Source organism: Rhopalosiphum padi, chromosome 1 (genome assembly GCF_020882245.1).
Source record: "Rhopalosiphum padi isolate XX-2018 chromosome 1, ASM2088224v1, whole genome shotgun sequence".
Taxonomy (NCBI): Eukaryota; Metazoa; Arthropoda; class Insecta; order Hemiptera; family Aphididae; genus Rhopalosiphum; species Rhopalosiphum padi.
The window spans coordinates 7,452,849-7,478,187 of record NC_083597.1 but is presented as its reverse complement, the minus strand read 5'-3'; the positions used below and the strand labels follow the sequence as shown (position 1 = coordinate 7,478,187).

The following is a 25,339-nucleotide window of genomic DNA, read 5'->3' as shown; positions in this document are numbered from 1 at the left end:
GCGAGCGACCGCAATACATATGCGTGTGTGTGTGTGTGTAATATACAGTAGGTATGACGTGTATGTACGTGTGTTTAAGTACAGCCTCCTGATTCGAAATACTAACACGTTTTCGATGACTTTCTAGACTGCCGGCGACGACGACGACACGCGGCTAGGCGTAGAGATGTATTACGATATAGTAGGTATACGAATTAACGTGTTTTGTTTTTCACTTTGAGGCGGGCGAGCCATCGTCGGCGGACAACGAGTGTTTTCTATATTTTATTGGCTGCACGGCGTTCATTTTTTCCCCTCTCTAACGGTTTTCGAATCGCAAAGTATATAACAACAATGATATTTATTTGTTTGGTTTCAGTAGCAAACACGCGGTCGTTGTAAGTTACAGTCATGTGTTGTCATTGCGTAATCGCTGTAATATGTTAGCGTTGTATCGGTGACCCGAACAAATCGACAAAAAAAAATAAAATAAAAATTCAATACACAATCCACGATTGATATTCGTTTTTTAAAACTTTTCGACCTTACGTTTTTTTTTTTTTTTTTTGAAATGTTTCTTTTGTCTCCGGCAGATGAGGATCTAAAACTGAACGTTGTTGAATTACAGAGTTATGAAAATTGTACATTGAGCTTTATTGAATTCTGTAAAGAAAGCCAGACCAAATTTTATATTTTTTTTTTAATTGTTTAACTTTTATTATCACTGCAACTATTTCGGTTTTAAAAAAATATTAAAGGTGGTTTTTATTAAGTAAGGTACCTTATTTTATCTATAATTTCAAATATTTCAATATTGCATATTGATGGCATTTCAAATGAATGGATAAAAATACATGTTAATATTATTGTTTAAAATACAGGTCAAATAATAATTTGACATTTATTTAAATGATTTAGAAATTATTAATAGATATATTTAAATAAAAATAACCAAAGACGAAGTATTAGTTAGTTATAACAGTAGGTACATAATTATTTTCAATATTTATGTATGCTTATATATTATAATAAGGGTTTTAAAATTTCATGAAATTTATTTTCATTGCAATGAAAAATAAAATATAAATTATTTTATCTTAAAGTTTATAATAACGTCAACTTGCAAGTGAAAATGTTCAAAAGTTGGTTTATTGTGTGAAATAAAGAAAATATGTTTAATAAATAATAATAATAATAACCAATAAGGACCCAATTAATAATACAAGTGGTAAATATCAAAAATGTATAGTGCATATTTTTGCATATTTACTATCAATATTTTCTGTATATAAACAATATATTATTTTTAATCAACTATAACCGAATACATTTAAAAAAGAAAAAATATTTTTCAATATTTCATTGAAATATTTCAAATTTGAACCCTAAATTTATAATAATACTATATTTTATGTTAAGTACAATATAAGTATTATCAGATCAAAGTTGAAAAAGTTAAAAAATGAACAATAATTTGTGTAGAGATAGTTTCTGAAAACAACACAACTGTATTTTACAGTTTAAACAGAGCGACTAAACAATGTATCTAATGGTTTTAAAATAGTGCATTTATTTTTATAAATTAGATTTAGCTGGTACTTGGATGAGGTGGGGGTGTATTATTAAAAGTAAACAAATCTCAGTACTTAGATTTCAAAGACAATGTCAAATTGTGAAATTGAAGAATTTATACAACGTAAATCTCCAACATATTCTTATTTTAACTCAAAAATTAATAACCTTAGATAGGTAAATACTTGAAATATCCACCAAATATTTATATTAATATCTAGATTTTTTTTATTATGTGAAAATAAGTATATTGTGCTAAAGTCTATTTATTATTATGTAATATATAAGAGCGTCTTTCAGATATTAAAATAATATCGAAAATACATAACCAAACTATTATTTTTTATTTTATTAATCATTTTGAAATAAAAATTTGGACTCAATTCGTTAAAATTATGAAAATATGCAAATTATGTTTTAGTCGAAAATTCATAGTAAATTATATTAATTTTTATACTTTGAAACAGTTTGATTGAGAATTTGAAATTCCAATGTTTTAAAAATTGAATTATGGTATATGGTACACGGAGTTGAGTTATATTCTATGTTCTATAATCTTATTTTCGTAAATACCTATATTAGAATATTTAATATTTTTGAATCATTTACTTGTAAAGTATACAAAAGTAATAGAATTTTGATTATTAAAAATACATATTTCGGATCGTTTCAATGACTAAAAATGTTATCAATAACTATATAATATAATAACATATAAAATTTGTTGGACTTGACTTTTTAATGAGTAGTATTATTATATATAAATTATAATGTCATGTTTTTTTCTTCATTTTAGCAACTAAAAACTTTCTATTGATAAATCAGTTTAAATGTATTATAATCAAATTAAAAGGAATCATGGACAGCTGTTTTATTGCTATTTGAACCTATGTATAACTAAAGAGTTTTAGTACGTTTACTTATTACCGTTGTCACACATAACGACGTGTAAGGGGGCGGTAATGACAAGATGTAATCTAAAATTTAACCGATGTAAAACTAACTTTAAAGTTCTAAAACTATATTTAGTTCTGTTAAGTTTTAACCCTAATCAAGTTTTTAGTGTCAGTAACAAATCAACTGAATTTTTTAAATCATCGTTTTTTTAAAACAATTCAAATACGTGCATATTTATGCACAATAGTGATTAATGGGGAAATATAAATTAGATTTAATAAACTACCAAAACGAATCAAAAAAATAAAGATAAAATATTTAAATGCTTATTATTCTATCAAACTTGTCTTTTTCGTCGGCATTTATTTGACATTAAATTGATATGGCGTGCGCATTGATATTATTAATATAATAATAGTTTAATAATACGTGCTAAAAAAAATAAATTGTATAAAAAATAAAAATCCAATAATAAAAGCAATTATTATTTTGTTTGAATTTATTAAAAAACGAATTGGTGGTAATAATTATTATTTAATTTAAACAATACAATTATAATATACCAATATTATTTTTATTCGAGTTTTATATTTAATAAAAATACAGTATATACTATATATTAACTAATAAATCAGCACGCATACACAGAATAATTATATTTTTATTAATACCGGCCATAAGTATTATCGGTTTTGTTAGTTTTAAGTTTTCATTTAAAGCTTTTGATATCGATTTTAGTCGAATATGATAGCTGCGAGCAGTGCGGTATATTTTTCAGACACGAAAGTTCGTATTTGTTGGCTAAGTGGGTGTCATAAATTAGACGATTAATTGAATTGTTTTGGAAGTCGTTTAGTAGACGTTAATCTGTTTTTATTGGCCAAAGTATAAGATACATATAAACACATCGTTGAAACTCTTCGGTTCTTTTGTTATAACTGTAAAAAATGCTGTAATTAATTCCTATTTAAAAATAATTGTACATAATATTATATTCATTATTCACCGCCACAAACGATTTGATGCTATGAAAAATGTAACTACCGTGGTGATTATAATATATAAAAATGAATGAACAATATGTTATCACTTATATAACTTATCAGTGTGGAAGTTATACTTTTGGGTACACGATATACACGCATAATAAATAATTTTACAAAGAAAATGCACATTATTTTTCATATATTATATTGTAAACTATCGGCACAATTAGGTACACACCTAACGACTGATTTCTAAAAAGATTCACATTTTAATATCATAAAATATCTTATAAATAATTTTATGTTATTTGAAGTGTTATATTTTGATAAACTGTAGATGAATTTTATAATTATGCAAATTAATAATATTTTTCTCATAAAATGTAGATTTTTTAATTTATTGATTTATTTTTGTTCAATTAGAAGCTTCTCGAATCTAGTTTAATTTTATAAGAAATAATAAGATTGTTAACGTGCCCCGACAATAAAAAGTTTTATTATTAACATTTCGATTTTTATATTTCCTATGTATACCAACTTTTCTGAAAAATCTCTTTCGCTAAATAGAATATTGGGAGCCAGCATTGGGTTGATTCTTTTTTCATATATAAAATAAAAATTGGCAAGTTTGACTTTAGATGTTTGATTGCCAGTGTTTCAATATTTTACGCTCGAAAAGTTCAAAGGACATTTATAAAAAAAAGTTTTATGTAAATTCTATATTTCTACCAGTATATGAACAGTATGAACCATACTAAGTTGTCTTCATTCTTTTATTGACAATATTTTAATGTTTAATATTATTATTAAACAAGAAACTTGTTAAAATAAAGTATTCAAAATATTTGCTTAAGGATGTACAAATATATTTTGGAAAACCATATGCATTTTTTTTGTTGACTAATCAAGTAGTCACTAAAAAAAGAAAAAATAGATTTTCTATTGATAATTTTTTTTATTGAAGAACATAATATTATGTCCTATTGTATTCGTTACATTTTAAGATATGTATTTTTAAAATTATTTATATACACATACAGTTTATGTGTATAAATTATCAATTGATTTTTTTTTTTGAAAAAATAATATATGTTGGTTTATAGTTTTCAATTATTCACTCATTTCAATCATAATATTTAATTGTATTATTTGGAACACCTCAAAATAATAATTAACACTGTTTGTTTGACGTGTTTAAATTTGAAAGCTCTATTCAGTTATATTTAATTTCAGTAGTATAATATGTTTTATTCAAATAATTTATAGTTTTAAATTGAAATGTATTCAAGCTGTCTGCTTACTAAAAAAATGAATGCAGAAAACATGTTGGGTAGTGACCTACTTTGTCGACTCAAGTGTTGGTGGTGTAGTTGTTGTCTTAGAAATATACAATAGGTAATTAATTAAAATCCAGCGATGGGGCGCTTTACCATTGGATAATGCTAACACTCAAGTGTTACATAATATGTCCACCAATGTTATAATGTTAGGGGGGGGGGGGCTAGTAAGTAGAAATCATAAAATATAAAATGATAAAACTGAGTATTTACTAATTAAGTATGTAAACATAAACACTAATATAGTATATTTATATGGAAAGAAAGTGATAAACGCGGTAATGTCCTCGGAGAGTATTCCTGGCAAACATTGATAAGCTAGTATTAATTAATTACCTACAATAATTGTATAAATACATATTATTTATATTATATAATACCTGTTTACATACTTTTTGTATGTCTTAGAAAAAAGCATTAAAAATATATTTTTAATATTCTATACATATAGTACAATTTTAAATATTGAGCCCCGTGAATATTATTTTTAACTTATTAAACAATCTCTATTATAAAACCTGAAATTAGAATAAAACTGATGATAATTGTGTAATAATAAAATTATATTATGTAATTTTTATTTTATTTTTATTTTACTTAAATCCAGATCTAAAGTTACAAATATTTACTCAATACATTTAAATAATTAATTAAATTCAAGCATTTAAATTGCTATTTGAAATAATTTTAATGAGTATTCTAGTTTTTATAATTAAACGAAAAAAATGCTTTTTATTAACATCAATACTCACGGTAAAAAAAATTTAAAACTAATTAAAAATTAAAATGTGGGGTCTTATATAAGTGTACAAAGAATAAATAATTAAAATTACGATAAAAAAGTTAGGAGTAAAACAAAATTGGTTTTAAAGTTTGTGCACATTTTTTTTACGTTCTAACATAATAAAATTGGCAAATGAGAATGGACGATCTCTCGCATGCTGGTTTATAAAAATACGCTATATAAGGGTATTATGTATATTAAATTATTAATGGCAATGGCTAAGGTTTATAACTCGGCTAACAATAAAAATTTGTTTTTGGAAATTATTAATTATTATAAACCGTTTTAAGTCTTAAACGCCACTTGGGATAAATAAATAATATAAATTCACAGATTTATAAAAATATAATATGTAAATAGTAAGTGTCTATAAACATTTGAAAGAGCAAATAATACACTTTTAACTTTATGCGATATATTATTTTGTATACCATAAAGTACATCATATACATAGAATAAAACAAAACGTTCATATTATACACCATGACGGTGCACACTTTCGACGTGACTTTTCTATGTTCATCTCAATGATTATGTTTTCTCTTAAATGCATTTAAATCGTTAACGCTTACAATTCATAATTAATTCATTAACAATTTATTGATACTAAGAGACATTTTTTTTTAAATATTTTAGACTGGATAATACCGTGAGTTGCCATTACAACGGGAATATTATTACCAGTAAATTTTAATTACAATTCAGTGACAAGGTATATTATTAACTATAACTTTTTTACTTAATATAATCGTAAAATTATAAATGTGAATTTATTTTTCTTTCTTTGAGTAATGCGTAATATAGAAGATTTGCGTAAAACAAAACCAATCTTGTGCATTTAGCTTTACTGTTAGAGTGGATTTACTTATAACCAAACTTAAAGAAAACGATTTTATTTTGGGCATTATACATAACTTTCTTGATATATTAATTTTAAAGTGAGTTATAATATTATGTAAGATATTACAATTTTAAAATGTTTATAATTCGCTTTAGAACTAAAATATCAATAAAAGCATACGAGGTCCCTTGTATTACCTTTAAGTTTGATAATGGGTTAATTCACTTCAATATTAAAACCAACAACACACTATAATATTGGTTTTGCTGAACGCAAATTTACTGTGTTGCGCGTGGGCCAAAGAGAAAATAAATATTGCGCAATATTTCCTCCTCTTAAGAACAAATTGAATATCAAACGAATATCTGATAAAACAAAATAATTACGATTATAATGATTATTATTTGCATAGTATTCAACACGGTTTCGCTTGCTGTACAAAGGCAATAATTAATAAATAATTTTAAATATTACAATAACAAAGTATTTAATCAGTATGGATACAGAATTAAAAAAAAAAACATGAAAAATAAATAATATTGATGATAGAATAAAAATAGCGACAAACTTTTTTTCTCTCTCCCAAGTCGTTTATTTTGACTATTGTCTTTATATCTTCATTCTACGGATTCTTTAGGGATTGACGGAGTCCATCGCAAATGTATACGCTCTGCCGCCTATCTATTAAGGGTCCTTTGTCCTTCACATGACTACATCCGTATCTATAAATCTGTAATAATTTGTCTAGCCTCGCCGAACAAAAACTTTCTACCAATTAATCTTTTCTTTTAAAAATTGTAACCAACTCAATTGACTGTCAATTAAATTTTAATGTCCCTTCACGTCATACTCGATTCACAACCCCTGTTTTCATTCCTTTCACTAAAATTAACTGTTTTCTTAACTCCCCTTTGCAGTATTGATTGATGTGTTTAAGGAACGAAGAACCTATACCTTCAATAATTTATTTTAAATAATCTTTTATTTGGTTAATAATTATTATTAGGTATTACTGTTGTTAATATTATCCACAGTACTATGTAAGAATTTAAATATTTGTAGTCTAGGGCTGTAACGATTAAATAATTATATATAAATATGTATGAACACTATTATAATTGAAATCTATGTAATCGGAGTTAAAATCAACTGATTTTGGGAGTAAAATGTGTATATTCATCCGTTCGATCATAATTTTATAGTAAACTTTGTTCAATTGTTATAACATATATTTTTTAGTATTGTACCTAATTTTAATTTATTTTCTATTGATTTCAATCGTAAAATTACGATTAATCAGAGCTATATTAGATAATTAACTGAACTAACACTTTCGTCATTACGTTTGATCTTATATGGAAGTATGATGTTTATTTAGTGCTGTACGTAGGTATATTTGATCAATAATATAACAGCTATACCGTGGTCTGAATTATTTTATAAGTCGATTTTAACCTTAAACATTTACCTCGTTTGTTTTTATCTTTCATCTAAACTGTATTTAAAATTAAATTAGCTTACATTTTAAAAAGTAATATATGTATTATATAGTTTTAAACTAGCCTTCATTATCATTAATTAACGAATTCACTCGTTATACTCAGGATAATATAACTTCCGTTATTTCAATTAATATCCTTGTACAATATTTTAAGTTGGAATGAAAAAAAAATAAAACATGTATTAATAATACTTATTTAAAAAATTAGTTTTCACGGTTTGTGGAAATATTTATAAAGCGAAAAAAAATTAATCGTTGTTAACAAATTATAGGTACTTGCATAAAAGAGAACCGCTTACAAAAACGTTGACTTTAGTTTATGTTTGAATTAATATAGGAAAAAAATGTATTTATGTATTTTTTTCTATATTTTACTTTTATTTGTACTTGTGATTTACCTTTGTCTTATGGGAATAATGGAGTTTTAACAATTTTACCATTGGGTATTGAATAGTTATTATATACATAAGTAAGCATGTATATTGTTCAATAATGTATACGAATATAATTTGAATTTTCTTTTTAAAAACTATAAAGGAAAAAATTATATATTATAATTTGTTCGTGTAGAACCTAGATTCATATTAATATTTCATTTTTTAAATAAATCGATTATCTAGTAATCTAATATTAGTTATTAGATAAATGTATGTATAAACAAGAGTTTTGATGTTTTAAAATTAACTGATTATGAATTTCAAGGTTTGATGACATTTGAAACCCTTATTTTGTGAGATTAACCTGACGTAAACTTGAAGTTTTCACATGACGTAAGTTCGATATTAACAATATATATTTTGACGGGTTAATAACTTAAATTTTATTTTGGGTAGTGTTAGTAGACAAAAATACTATGCTCGTATTATCATGATATTATATATTTGACAAAATTGAAGTTTAATATTTTAATTGACGCTTTTTTATGAAATAGGTTCAAAAGTTAATTATTTACAAATTTTTAATTCAATAATTTTGTTCGTAAACTAACTTATTCTAATGGTTATATTTTGTGTTATTTGGAGTTTTTTTTTTATATACATTTAAGTTTTTAATTTAATATTCAAAATAAACTAAAGTTTTGCTAAAGCATAAGATCGTTGTTTAAATAAAGGTAAAACTAACTAAAAGTGAAAATAATAGCAATATTTATCTCCTTCGACATTTTCAATGATCTTATCATAGACATATAATTATATGTCTATGGATCTTATTCATTTAAAATTACCGAGTATAGATTGGATATAAAACAAACACAATAATAATGTTTACAGTTATAATATTCCATTACATTTTTAAGACGATTGATATGTGACGCATAGTAATAACGACTGTTATGCGATAATCTTTTCTGACAGTATAATACTTATGTGTGATGTACCTACTTACAATTTAAATTAATTGTTATAAATATTAAAAAATCTAATGGAAACTTGAAAAATTAAAATAGTTGAATGTAAAATAATCAAGGTTACTACAAATTCAAAGATATTCAAAAAAAAATAACTTTGAAAAACTTAAAAAAAATTTAGAGATTGAAAATTGAAAATCTTTGTAAGTATAATCCATCTTTAAATAAATTACTAGCTCTTGTTGATTAAAAAAAAATGAGGGCAAAAGCTATCTACTTATTATAGTAGTTGTATAATTTTTTTTCTTAATGTTGAATGAGTTAAATAGTAGATATTTCTAAATAATTATAATTATACTCTTAGTTGCATAATATGTAACTACCATTACAATCATTAACTATACGAAAGAAAAAGTTACTTAATTTTATTATGTTTAATATCGTATTTCACAGAACAATTTAATAATATTGACCTAACTTATTTACCTATATATTATTATATAATTATTATTAAAATAATTACACCTATTTGTATTAGTACAAAAATAATGATTTTAATAATTGATTTTTTACTTAATTTAAATCGTGATAATATTTATATCAATATAAGTTAATTTAATTTAATCGATTTAAAAATATACTCAAATTATATACTCTTGCGTTTACACTAGTAATTAAATTTATTAGAACTATCATATATAATTTATTGCACATTTTGTTATACGTGTAATTAAATGTATACTTAAAATTGTAGGTGCATAGTAATCAAAAAAGATAGTTGATTCCACAGATAGATACTATGACGCTTTTCTTACACACTTTAATAGTATGTTGTAAGTGTATATACTAAACCATAATAGATGAGCGTTTATTTTATTCGCAGAAAATGAGTTAAAACGGTAATGACTTTACGTTTAGACTGGACTTCACGATAGCATTTTATCTATTATTGAGAAGAACACAACCGTAGTCTTTTTCATTTGTTTCCACGTGATTGTTTAAAATGTTTTGTATCTAAATGAACAAATACAATTATCTTCTCATTTTCACAGTTTCGTTATTAAAAATGTTTATTTTGTATTTTTGTTATACATTATAATATATAATATTATTCGTAGCGTTTGTGAATTTGTAGAAATTATGTTTTTTGCAAAAGTATGTATTTATATAAGCGATCCACTCTTGAATCCCATTACATCTTACTTATTTAAAATTCCTCTTTGGTAAATCTAGTACGAAAATGAATAAAATAAACCATAAGCTATAGTAATATAAACAAAACAAATTTATTTATAAAAAAATAATTCAACGATTTATTATTTTATTTATTCTATTCTATTTTGTATATTATGACATTTCAACTCGCTTATAGAATATCAATGAATGAATTAATTGATTGATTTAAAAACCTAATCCATTAAAAATCAATTAATAATTAAATTTTATTTTTAAATGAAAATATTTATATTATAGTATGTACGCTTTAATAATTAATATGAATTCGTATGGCAATAATAATAATAATAATAATAACTTAAATCTTTACAGGCTATTGTTGGAATTTTTGAAAATCAGGCTTTTAATCATAAATAAATAGACTTCGTGGTTTAATGTTATATAGTTCGAAAATTATACAAATATAATAATTATTTAGATTTTATTTTTAATAAATTATAAATAATAATATAATATTAAAATATGAGTTGTATAATTTGGCTTAAAAACATTTTAAGATCGTTAAAAATAATAAATTGAATAGTGTATAATATTTTAGTTTTAAATGGACACATATAAATGAAATAATCTTAATAAAAATGCAAGTTTCGTTATAGTAAGAAAATATTTTATTTTGATTAAATTATGAAATATTCTAGGTATTTTTATGAATGGAACAAAACAAAAAAAGTTGTATGATTTAAATATTAGATAATTTCTACTTGAAGGCTGAAAGCCTTTAAGTAATCCTACATATTTTACACTTTTGATGGGTAAGATAATTTAGTATAATATATATTGTATATTAAATGGTACGATATATTGCCAAAAGTATAGAAAAAATACTATTTTAAATTTAAATTTAAAAAATAATATACTATATTATTATAAGATATATATCCTCATGCATTTCGTCGCCTGTAAAAAATGTATTCATGTTAATTTGGTTGACCATGGATTTACCCCGCACCTGTCGTAAACTCCATTAAATTTGAACTTAAAAGATATTTATCCTTTTTTAAACTATTTTATTTATTTTTGTATAAATATATAACTAGTTTTAGGGTTACAGTGAAACTATCGGAGGATTTCAATGGCTATATAGTTTCTCCGGATAACGTAGACTATTTTACAAAAATCGCGTAAAAATCGATCCGTAGTAGTTTATGAGTATATTAGTTTGGGATATACTAAAATCTATGTATTTTTTATTTAACATAAAGAATATATTTATTACATACATTTTATTGTTGAAATTAAATTATATTTGTTCATAATCTTGTTGAATATAATAAATTACATATTTTTTTTTTTTTTTAAAGTCATAGCATATTTAGTCACACTTTTCTGTTGGATGTTTTAATCATCCCTATTTTTTAACGTTATTTCCCTAAATTTTCTCTATTGTAACGTTTTATTTATTATTATTATTATTATTTTTTTTTACATATTACTATAATGTATTTCTACGTTATTAAATAGTGCATGGTGTGTAGTAGAGTGTAAATATTCATATCCCATATACTTTGGTATTAAATTGTTTCAAAAGGATATGCCTGTGACGTGTACACGGACATAAAATATGATCACTTTTATATAGATAGATACACAATAATAGTACAAAAGATATGCGGTGACCCTGTGCACGCGTAGACGGATCATCCAATCCTTTGGGAGGGAACCATTAGAGGGTTGGTGCGGTTACGTTATGTCGATTAGGTGTAGGTACCTATGTAAAATCAGTAGGCGTGCGCGCTATTTTTTTTTTTATCGTAGTTGTATCATATATGATATAATATATATAATATAATAATGTGCAAGGCGTAACATAATGGTTTAAACGTCCGATTTACTTGAAATTATTTAGACAACATACCGATTTTATAACTAGTCCTTACGAAAAGAGATGTCTAATGATAGAAAAACAACGGCTGTCGGCTCAGCATATATTTTCATTTCATGTTACAAAGCTACAAAATTCCTCTCGTCCTCAACTTTTAGCAGGATAATGTTATAATGTGTGTGCTGTTTATTCTAAACTTCGTAACAATCATTCTAATCCATTTATGGCGAGCGAACTACCTAGGTAGGTTCATACATTTCGATAATCTATTAAATCATACATTTTTTAACAGCTTATATTTTTAAAATAGAAAATAATTATATCGACACGTGACTTGGTAAATTTATTATAACGTTAGAAGTCCGAAAGTTGTTTGCACCGTGTAAATATTTATCATTTATACTTTATATTATTTGGTTAGAGAATTAGATTTTTTATTTTATATAATGTATTAGGTAGTAGCTACATATATTTTTATACTCGTAAGTGTTTTATAAATTATAATTGTTGATTTATAAAGAATTGTACTTTTCACCATGTATACTGAATTGTATAAGCAGAAACCGAAGTAATATAAATAATATAATATATTTTTCTGGAAAGTCATAATGGCAAATGAATATTGAATGACTGAAAAGGAAATACGTGTATATTATGCTCTTATTAAAATAGCTCGAACGTTAGTATAGGAAAATTACTTTCCATCTTGGAAAGTGTTAAATGACAACTACGGGTATATTTACTGTTCGAGAGGGATATATAGTTTGTGGCTGTTTTGTTTTTAAAATATACACATATCCGAGGTTCACAAACACCGACCTCCGTTTAAATATGCCGCTAATAAATCAGATAAACTACCTAGATAGTTCTTTCTAAAGACACCACCTTTAAGGTTTCTGAATTATTTAAAAAATAAATCATACCCCCAGAAAATCTTGTTTTATTTTTCTATTTTTGCAACAGATTACTCTTATCTTATCCGTTACCGTGTTTATTACATCATTATAATAAACCTACATGTCAACTATTATTTATTTTAAGTAATAATATCAAGTTTCCGATTTAAAATTTAAACATATTGTTAAAATATAAATATTAATTTCCTCGAAAAGTATAACGTTTTTGAAAATATTTTAAAACATGTTAAAAAACTAAAACTATATTTATTATATCGTTGTATTTTTTTAAGCGATTATTTTATAACGAAAGTACATCTTTTTAATATCCCAAAGCGGAATATTTTTCAAAAAATTTTAATACCTATGTGAAAAAAACAATTATTTATTTATAAGTATTTAAAGCTTATCTAAATTAAAATGAGCGGCACTGGCGTATCTAGAAAAATATTGATCTTCTACTTTGTTAATTTCCATTTAAAAATATTTATAACTAACAATTCGTTTGAATATAGATTTTTGTGTATTAAAGTTCCCATAAAAATATTTTGTTTGGAAATTAAAAATGCTTGCTATTATATAAAAACTTTAAAATTAAAAAAACAATTAGAATAATAAAACTTTAGTAAACATTCTGCTGTACAGTAAAAGATAAAATATGTACCTTATCATTATATCCGTATAAACTATAAATATAAGTAATTGCATAAAATTAATCTAAATTTCATTTAAAAGGTATATAAAATATAATAATATGCGTAATTGTTTTAAATCCTCATGAAAAATATTTTTAAATTACAACAAAATAAATAAAATCAATATTCTTCGGTAAAATATCGAATATTATTCAAATTTAAATTTCAAATGTCTATAAAAACAATCTAAGTCTTTTAATTTTTAGTATTAAAAAAAAAATTGTCAATGTATTTTGAAAATTTTATCATGTTTATAAAATGCTAATATAAATATTTTTGAAGTACCTCTATAGTCTATACGATTATTCGTTTCTGAGTTATACTATAAAAAACAATTATATTTCATCAAAACTTGGTTTTGAGTTAACATTCTCATTTTTCTTAAATATTTTTATTGTTCTTGGCATACACATATAAATCACACGATAATGATTATGAGTAAAGACAATTTGTCAAACTGTTGTTGTCAATTTATTTAATTATGTACTTATAAAAATACTCTTAACTTTTAAGTCAATAGGTTTGGTTAGGTTTGTCGAAAACTAGTTTTACGTTAACATATTCATTTTATCCTAATGTATTTTCTCCTGATTATTTTATACAGTAGGTACTTGGAATTTTTGATTTTGATTTTCTAAAAGTACCAACTTGAAAATATATTGAAGTTGAAAATCGTTGAATGTTTTCAACTATAAATCATGTATACATTGGAAATTGCTATCTACTTTTAACACTTAAAAGGATTATCTGAAATCATATTTTATTTAATAATTAATTTATATTTATAATTGTTGAGTTTAACATGATAATTTTGAACCAATATCAATAAAATTGTAAAAAAAAATAACACATTGTTAAAATATGTGTATAGAATATAGGTAATAGATTTTAAAAAAGAATTAAGTAAGTTTCGGGTTAAAAATCAAAATCAATATTTGTTGGTATGTATGTCATTGTATAAACACACACACACATATATATAATATATATATATATATATATTATACATAATATATTAAGGTTTACAATATAATACTGTTATTCAATACTTTTAACCATATACATATGTATATAAATATATCTTAAAAAACTAATAACATGGACACGCTTTTTAACTTTTAAAAGATCGCCTGTGATGGAGTGGTTTGGTTTGAAAGCATGTAATGCCTGCAATGTATAGTGGAATGTTCATCGAATGTGGGCGTAGTACATAGATGGATGGGTGGATGATTATCCATGTAACTTTGCGTGTCATTCTCCAGTTAGGATTTATAAAAATTGGTGGGTATTAGGCTTACTAAGTTGCTCATAAAAAACCTTATCTATAACATCTCTGTTCCTCTTTAGGACTTTTATTAATGGCTGACCTTATAATGGGTAAAAGTAATAAAACACTTTTAGCATCCTTACTTAAGAGTGTTATAAATCTGAACAATAATAATAATTTAGATCATTTTTTCTTTATCAATAACGACTTGTGTTTAAATTTTAGTGAATCACTCAAAATAAAACTTAAACTCCGTTCACTTTATAGATAACCTCCATACTAATTTTCCATAATATGCTATAATCTGTTGGAATATTAGAGTCGGGCTGACAATAATCGATTCTCATAAATCATAAGAATACGGTTATAAAACCAATAAAGGATATGATTATATTAAATGTATGAGAGTTTAACGAGTTTGCAATTACAGAAAAAGTTCAATATCGAATATAAAAGTTAATAAGTACGTGGAATAGCACAAATAATTACATTTGTTCGATTTTATTAATCAGCTGTTTGATTATAGAAACTTTTATTCACTAAGGATTCGATTGTATACTTTAACTTTAATTAGATTAATTTTATAGAATAATAATAAACTTGTTCTACGACAAAACTTCAGTATAGGTTTTCGTATACTACTTATAATATGAATTTTTTTTTTCCACAGTATATAGTATTCTCAAGTTTAAGAGTAGTTATTATGACTGTACATGCTTTTGAGGCTCTTAGCAGTTTCAACCAAACTTATCCAGCTTTCCCCGTCTACGGAGTCTTCTAGGATTCATCAACCACTCTTACGTTTTGTTTTATTCTGTACAACCATTACTGTCAGTGCCTCTCACATTTTCGTTTTCCGGATAAGTAATAATATAGTAAATTTAATATATGACATGTACCTATAATATTTAAACATGTAGAAGTTTAAGAGAATACTGTCTTTTAAATTTTAATATTACTTATAAAACTAAAAAGACACTTTACCAGTTAATATAATAGGTCAATGCATTAGGTTTAAATATTATAAAAATGAAAAATGAATTTAAATATATTCATATAAATATTAGTTCTAAATATGCACTGAAGCTTTAAGCTTTAAGATTAAAGAATTTTACATAAAAATGTAATATGTTTTTACACGTGCAAAAATATAAAGAATCAAATTTTTCAATCATTTTAAATATTATAATTAAATACAAAATGTCATTAAAAATAAGATAAAATATAATATATAAATAAATAATAATTGATCATCTTATTACTAAACTGTGTCTTAGGAAAAAAAAACTTAAAAAATCAAATAAAAACACAAATTTTACTTAATATCTTTAAAACGCTTTGACATTTACATTAAAGAAAGAAAATTTAATTAAAAAAAAAAGAAAACATTAATTTAAAAGAATCAAAGACTTTATTTTCAACGTTTAAAATTTTTCAAATTAATAGTAATGGAGAATGGTTCATTAGTTATAGATAATCTTTTTTTTTAATTTAATACAATATATATTTTTTTAAATTATTTAAATTAAACCTTTTTGATAATATAATATACTCTACTTAATAATAAATCAATAAATTATAACTCCTCAAGATTTCTAGATGAAATTGTATAATCTACTATTTTAGAGATACTGAAATCCGATAATACATGTAGTGAAATTGTTTGTTTATTTATGTTTTATCTTCATTTTAGAATGTTACTTAGAAATCAAAGAGCGAAAAACACGCAGTTGTTAAAATTCGAAACAAATGTATATGTTTAATATTAATATATTATTATATATAACCGAAACATCTATCACATTTAAGTTTTAACTTTGACGAATATCAAACACGAATAGTTATATTTAACATGTATGTACATTATTTTATGCTTGACATATTATTATCAATAAGACGTTTTTAATTGTCATGTCATAATGCAATCTACCAATATATGGAATAGTATATTAAATTCATTTAAATTACATTACAATTATCGTTTACCACTGTTAAAATATATTTATACATCGGTCAATATGTATCGTTGCCAATATAACAGCTAAACATCCAGAATATTATTATAATATTATACCAATTAATATTAAAAGTATACGTTTTTTTATAAGTTTTTTTAATTCAATAAATCGCGCATAAAACAATACACGGATATATATTTGAATTTCCGTTCAATATATTTGATTGAAGTCTGATAAAAATAAATAATTACGAATGAAGTTTAGTAAACAGAGTTTTGTCGAAGCACCGACATCAGTATTTTAACTTTTAAGTAAATAGGTATCGAAGTGAAGATTTATTATTATTTAAATAACAAACGATGTCTTATACAGCTATTACAGTGACTGAAGTGAGCGTAATCACACTGTTATAGGTAATACTTAAATAATAATTCAACGATAATTTTGTGCCTGCAGTTTGTCAAAGGAAAACGATAATAATTTTCGTGGACAAAATGAACCTTTCAAGTATCATTATCAGACGGAAGTCAATACTCCAATGTCAATTAGATATTATTTATCGTATATAAAACGAGTAGTCGATTACCTTTACGCTCGGCGGGGAAAGCATCGTAATAGGTTTTATAGGCATCAAAGAGACGAGTAACCTACGGTATAATTATTTACTATTTTTTTCTCACTAACCGAACGAATAATTGAATAATAATAATAAAATCGTTTTTCCTCTCAACGGTACCGTTGATGACTGTATACGTAATAATATTACGATAGCTGAGAGAAAAACAAACGGTCGATTGCCCTAAGTACGTACTATTTAACATAATACTCGGAATACACGATGATAGTTTTTCAAGCTAGGGATAACAGCAAACTAGCTATTCCCAGCGCCTATCCTGGCTTGGAAGAAGCTAGTTAAAAAAAAAAATAAACGTAATCCTATTAAACCAGACTGGCTTGACGTGCTAGCTCACTAGAATATTCACTAGCTTACTAGCTTAAAAACAAAACTAGCTCTATATGCACGAAGCTAAAATTACTATAAGCTTTCTGGTTTACTAGTATTACCTCGTTATCCTATAGCTTGAGAGACTAGTCTCGTGTGTAGCGGGGCATAACGCGTTCGCCGCCACCGTCGTCGGTGGCGGTTTTACGTGGTATAACACCCCTTTAGACACCCGTAACCCGGTTACCGATGACGAGAATGCGCACTCACCTATGGAAGCGTCGTAAATGTGCAGTGACTCGGATGTCATGAACTGACACACCAGCGACGTCTTGCCGACGCCCGTGGCTCCCAACATGGCTATGCGGAACGGCTGGGTGATGCCCGGGCAGCTGGCGCAACTGGACTCTCTGGAAGACGCCAACGACGTGCCGGCACTGGTTCTCGCCGAACCCGGGTAGGAGCCGCCGCCGCCAACGCCAGCACCTCCATAGCCCACGCCGATTACCGTGTAGTTGGAAGTCGTCAAGTGTTCGGTGCTGAAAGAGCAGACGCTGTTATTTTTATCTCGTCGAGGTGAAGGAGGAGGAGGAGGGCAAAGACATTAAGTTTTCGACGAAAACGACCGGGTGACTATGTTTTTTTATAATAGGTACCTTAATATTATTATTGTAAATTCGGAATGTCAAATCAAAATATATGTTTAGATATTGTTTTTTTAACTTCTATTTTTTTTTTTTAAATAACAGTTACGATAAATAGCAGTAAAAAATGTGACGTGTTGTAATCAAGTGCTTCGAATTAAGTAAATAAAGTGTTTTCTATAATGCGCATACATTCACAGAGAAAACGACTGCTGGGCATAATAATATAAGAGACTGGGTTGTTTAATAACGATATTATTGTGTGACAGAAATAACTATAACCATTCGTCAAAAATGTGAAATCACATTGTCAATTTAATAAAAATGAGTGGTCAGTCGTTTTAAAAATATATATATATAGTATTTTTCGTTCAATTTCGATATACTTTATTTAGTTAGTGACTTTTGTGGGCGAATAAAGTCTAGATAGTAATGCGTGTCCAAATGTAGCCTGTGGTAGTGTCATATCCGAATTTAATACAATTGGTAATGTCAGATTATCTCGCCGTAAAAGAATGTATTTTTATAATGGTTGCAATTTCGCAGAGTAATTACTTTTCACTGAAATAGCTATAAAAAAAAATGATAAAAAGTAATGGTTTGATAACTTTTAAAAAAAATTAGACAATTTAAGTAATTTTTGAGTATATTAACTCACTTCAGTTATTAGGTGTCGGATAAATGTAATAATTTAAAATGCGATTTTGAAACGATAAATGTTTTTTAGATTCTAATTTCCGAATACTCGTGTGCATTTAATATTTATTTTCGTGTTAAATGTTAGATTAAATGTAAAAAAAAAAAATATATTTAAAGATTGTAAAAGCTCTAAATTAAAATTAAAAAATATTAACAATATATATGTAGGTTTTTTTTATGTTAATGTGTTAATTCATATTAGGCTCATTCAAAATGAAATATTATCGTGAAAACGGAAAGGTTTTTCCTATGTTTAATTTAGATACATCATCACTGTACATGTGCGTGTAGCTCATTACCTTGCTTTTATCCAGCTATATATCATGTTTATGTGGGAAAACATTGTACCAATACGAATTATAATTCTATATATTATGTTTAAATAAAATATACTAAATAGTTGTATGTAGTGCTATGACACATTTATTTATTAAATGTTGCCATGTGGGACAAATTACTGAAATGTATTTTGAAAAGTTTATGTTTTGTTGTTACTTGTTAGGTATAATGTATATGTATTTAACGAAAAGTTTTTTCGGAAATATGATAAATCTAAAATCAGAATATTTAGTTTTGAATAGATTAATAGGTAATTTTATTACGTTGTTCAGATTAATGGCATTACTTTTTGATATAAAAAATTTGAATTTAAAATGATTGCCTTTCATTTTTTTAATTAATTTGCTAATTGGATTTTTTTAGCTTTATAGTAATATCTGGGATATGTTTTTAAAACATGATTATTTTATGAAAAAAATATTGTATTTATTCGGTTTTTATATAAATGTATTTTTTTATTTGTATAGAATTTGTTAAAAAAAAGGGAATTGTGTATTTACGAATCGAGTGACTTATTTGATCAAGCCAATCTCAGATCTGTTAAAACCGTTGAATGAATATTCTTATTTTGTATTGTATCTATAAGTTTATGCAATATATTTTTATCAAAACAAAAATAATATTGAAAAAAAACATTTTAAAAATATTACAATATTACGAGCTAAAAAAATATTTAAATTATATCTTTTTTGGAATGAAATAATAACAATAAGAAAAAAATATGTAAACATATATTTTAATATTTATTGTAAATATTTTAATGTTAATTTGATCTATGCAGTTTATTTTTCATGGACCTAAAATTATTTGTTATTGGAAAGTATAAAGCGTTTATTGAAAGTTGAAACTGTACCGCAGCTTTTAGCAGTAAAGAATTGTGTTCGTTGAGGAAAATACTAGTTTACAAATCACTAATCTAGAGAATCTACACGAAACTTTACGTATCAACTAATATATTATCTTAAGTATTCTGAATTATTATGTTTATTGTTTACATTTTATATGGTGTATATATTTAAAAGTGTTAAAATTTATTAGTTTAGTGATTAGCAATTGCTTAAATTCATTTTTAATATATCCAGTGAAATTTGAATATTAATGGACGTAATTTATTGCATCCTTTAGAAAAGATTTCTGTTGATGATGGTAATAATCCAGTTGTATTATTTTATGTTAAACTGTAGTTAAATATAATACATTTATAATATGCATTCGGTAAATGTTTTTGCATTTTAAATAATATATTATAAATATGTACACGAATTGTATTTATTTAATATAATATTGTATGCAATTAATAAGTTATTTTAACAACTTGAAATATTAGATAATTAAATACAATTAAAAACAATATATATATATTATAAGATATTGAATTAAATTTGGTCTTGGTTGGTACCAACTGCGGTGACAATGAAAAAATTAATATTTATAACTGTCATGAGACCCAGTCACAGAGAGAATTGTAATGAATAGCTCTAAATTACACCTGTCTTAAGAGTTAAGTCGTAAAGCATACGAATGGTAATTAAATCATTTTTATTGTATTAAATTTTAAATTATTTCGCAGAAATGTGAAATAGGCAAAAAAGAAAAGGCATTTGTTATTCAACACCTGCCAAAGCTATAATATATTTATGTTAAAAATACTAAAATGATAAAATTTTGCAAAAATAATATAATGGTTATGGAAATTACAATTTATATGCTTAAATTAATAATAACATAAGCCTTTAAAATGTAAGACAAGGCTAAAAATTTGAATATTATAACTATCATGTAACATATTAAACATTAAATAAATGTAAAAGGATAGAGTGACTTCGTTTACATAAAGCATCAATATTCTTATATGTAAAGATTTTAAGTTATTTTTAAAATATTTAAACGCTTTTCATTCATTCAAAAGTTTTAAAGTTTTGCTGGCTTCATTCAAATATTTTGTATATTGTTTTGTTAGTTAATTTTATATTTTGGAAAATGGATGTTACAGTTTTTATAATAAATTGAAATAGACAGAAACAAACTGTATCAGAAAAATATTTGTACCTGATTCGTTTTTGTTTTTATTTAATAATGTAATGAAAATAATATATAATGATATAGGTTCCTTAGCGTTCTCATACAATATACATACTCGTGGGTACCTAATGCAAATTACAAACCAATTTAATTGAATTTTCGAATTTGTCTGGACTTCATAGATTTAACATTATTATAATTATTTTGGACAATGAGTTTAACTTCTAGTACAAAATGTGCAACTCGAATCGTGGTTAGTGATTTATTGTGCTTTAGTATTTTTTAATTATTATGTCGTATCTAATGACAATTTGTACTTATAATTACACTGGTATATTTTTATCAAATTGTATAGGTATTTTGAAAAAGATTGTTGTAAATTTAAATTATTGAACGGCCACAATGATTATGACAGGGCAATCACTTCTTTAATTATTAATAATTAAGTCAAACAAGAGAAATATATGATTTAATCTATTTCTCAGTACACGATACTCAACGAACGGCATTCAAATTTCGAACAAAGTTGCAGGCTTAGTGAAATACTTGGGGATACACCTAAACGAAAAATAAACCTGAAAAACCCACATTAACAAAAAAACTTATAAACATCTGTTCCTCTTATTAAAGCACGTTTAAAATCTACCCGATGAAATGTTCTTTGCTGTAATATATGTCAATAACAAGACTGAGATTTTAACCAAATCTAACATACGAAAGGAACAGTATAGGTTGCTGCAGTGGCAAATCAATTAATAATGGCAGACAGAATAAAAATAAAATCAGCAAAATAACCTCTAAGTAAAGATTAAAACCAACCCTATCTCATGGTATCTTCTTGGGAGATCACGAAGACCAACTAGACGACTGATAAAATAAGATATTTTATTGTGTATTGTATGTAGAATTGTAAAAACTTAAAACATTAAGTTTATTAACACAATTAATCAAATAATAATAATAATAAAAAATTCAAACGCGTAACACCAGAATCAAAGATTTTGAGTAATAGTGATTTGGCCACAATGCGGTTCGCAATCGTAGTGCAATAAAAACAGACGTCACTACATTATACAGCATCCAAATAATAATAAAATCACAATAAACATTCTGATTGGGCAATTAATATACAAAGGATAAGGACCAATGGTTTTTGTGTTATCAAATGCCTATACAAAATTACGAGCTTTTGACCGTGCCATAAGTTATAAATAAAAGTTTTATTAGGATGTTCGTATATTTCGTAATAGTTCTACCAATTAATCAAGTTTTTTTATAGTGAAATATTTTAATGTATTATCATTAAATGTTTGTAATTTGTAATTCAAATGCGTTGAAATTTTAACATTAAAAAAAAGCAAATTTTGTAAACATTTACCAAGCAGTTAATTATGTAAAAACGTGAACTTAATTATATAAATATAATACATGTTTAAAATTGAACATTGTTTCTTGTAATATTAAGTGATCCATTAATAATATTTAAGTGAAACTATATTATAATAAGCTTGTAAGGCATAATCGTTTGCATACCATGCATAAATTATTCTTTAACTATTTAATAAAAAATGAATAATGTTGATAATCCGACATTGATAAAATATATTTTATAATAATTGATATTTCAAACGATAAATTAAATCTTACACTCGCTTTCTACGCCAACACAATACTTAAAACATTTATATTTTTAATTGGCCAGGAAAAAATGTATAATATATTATTATAAAGAATATCCATATTTATAATTGTATACGTTAAGCTGTATTTACAATGTTATTAAAAAATGCATATTATATTTAAATAAGCAAAAAAAGCTGTTTTAATTTTATTTTAAAACTTGAATAACTAAAAAGAATATTGGGGAGAGAATCCTATGTGGATATGGGTTAAGTTTGGTCGACCCCGTATAATCGGGAAAGATGGATGAAAAATAAAAAAAAGTACATAAAAGGCAAACTTAATAAATTATTAAGAGTTTGAAGAAATAAAAATAAACTTATCACATATAAGGATTAGCGGTTTAATATCTAAGATGTATTAAAATTATAAAATATTATAATTACTGTTTATACTAATCTTTGAAAAGCGTGCGGTTTTATTATTGAAAATATACTTCTTATTTCAAGAATAAAATTTGTACAGGTTGATAACAATAATTTGCACTGACTTTTACAATATATTGACCATATTTTATCAGAGGCAAATAGGGACATTATTATTTTATAGGAAGAATGTTTGAATGGCTCCACATATAGAAATTATAAAATTATCACAAACCGCAAAATTTTGTTTACGAATTACAAAAATTATTATTTTACGCAGAAATTCTTTCCCATATTTAGAAGAAAAACTATTTATCATAGTGTAAAAATAAATTTTTAGTAATTTAGATAATAAATTTTTATTTATCAGAATAAACTTAATTTTTTTAATAAAATCCATAAAAGATGTTAACATAGTGGCATTTGTGGCCTCAAGGTCATCGACAGTTTAATCTTCATAGGCCTCTCTAATGTACCGATATTGAAAATTTAAGTATACTTTTAATTCAATTAAACTTACCTGGAATTACTGGATGCGACACTGTTGTTAGATTTTGATCTTCGACTTTTTAGCGAATCCCCTCGGTTGATAATCCCTTTACCAGAGATTGAAAACTGACGGATTCGATAATATTCTTCTTCGACACCAGTATTTGGCATACTAGCAACTCTAGACCTTTGTTGTGGCAAGGTTAGTTGGTTGGAACGGTTTTTGGGTATGCCGTTGGGTCCCAATTGCAATTGTACCGTGCTTTTGCTGCCAGGCGTCCGAACACTCTGTGATCGACTATGATGAGGACTTCCATATCTAAAAAGATACGTTTAAAATGCTTTAAGTTTATGGAACTGCCATTAGAGCCGATGAAATTGTGGCTATGTGCTCAAGAAACAATAGACCATTTATAGTTTTATATTTTGATTTATTAAAATATACATAAATATTTAATATTATGATATTGCTCTTTTTTTTTTTTTATTGAAAAAAAATAATGTAGATAATGTCACATCAATTTTTTATGAGTATTTGATGTTCAAATGTTGACGATATTGAATATTCAACCGTAAAATTATGAATTATTCTCAAACAAATTTCATTAATTCATTGTAATTTAAAACATATCAATAAAATAAGCTAAATAAACTCATCAAAAGTTATTGTACATTTACGATCGAGCGTAAATGACTATAATGCATAATAATACTATATAATTTATATTATTGTTATAAACTAACACAAATTTATAAATCTATAAATATTATAGTCTCCTATATGTATAAACATTAATAAGTGACTATTCCGTATATGGAGATGTACGGAAATCATCTTATGTTCTTTTTGAATAAAATGTGCTTGTAACAGTGACATTTTACTGATGTTAGATTGACAGACAATTTGTTGAAAATTGAAACGGATCTTTTAGAAGGTTTTTATACGTAGATGATAGCAATTGGTTGTAGATCTTCGTCGTGTACTATAATGTCACCAAAGGTTAGATCGATTTATAAAATGTTATTATTTTAGTGATTG

General features: G+C 25.0%; 1 protein-coding gene across 1 annotated transcript in view; it reads right to left on the bottom strand.

Moving 5' to 3' along the window:
• LOC132917323 (serine/threonine-protein kinase pakA-like) overlaps positions 1-25,339 on the bottom strand; it is a 202,294-nt gene that overhangs the window by 14,236 nt on the left and 162,719 nt on the right. The window contains exons 7-8 of the mRNA XM_060978021.1: positions 24,332-24,619; positions 18,333-18,601 (exon numbers count right to left, since the gene is read on the bottom strand). Coding sequence (XP_060834004.1) covers positions 18,333-18,601; positions 24,332-24,619 — 557 coding nt within the window. The remainder of the gene's footprint in view (positions 1-18,332; positions 18,602-24,331; positions 24,620-25,339) is intronic.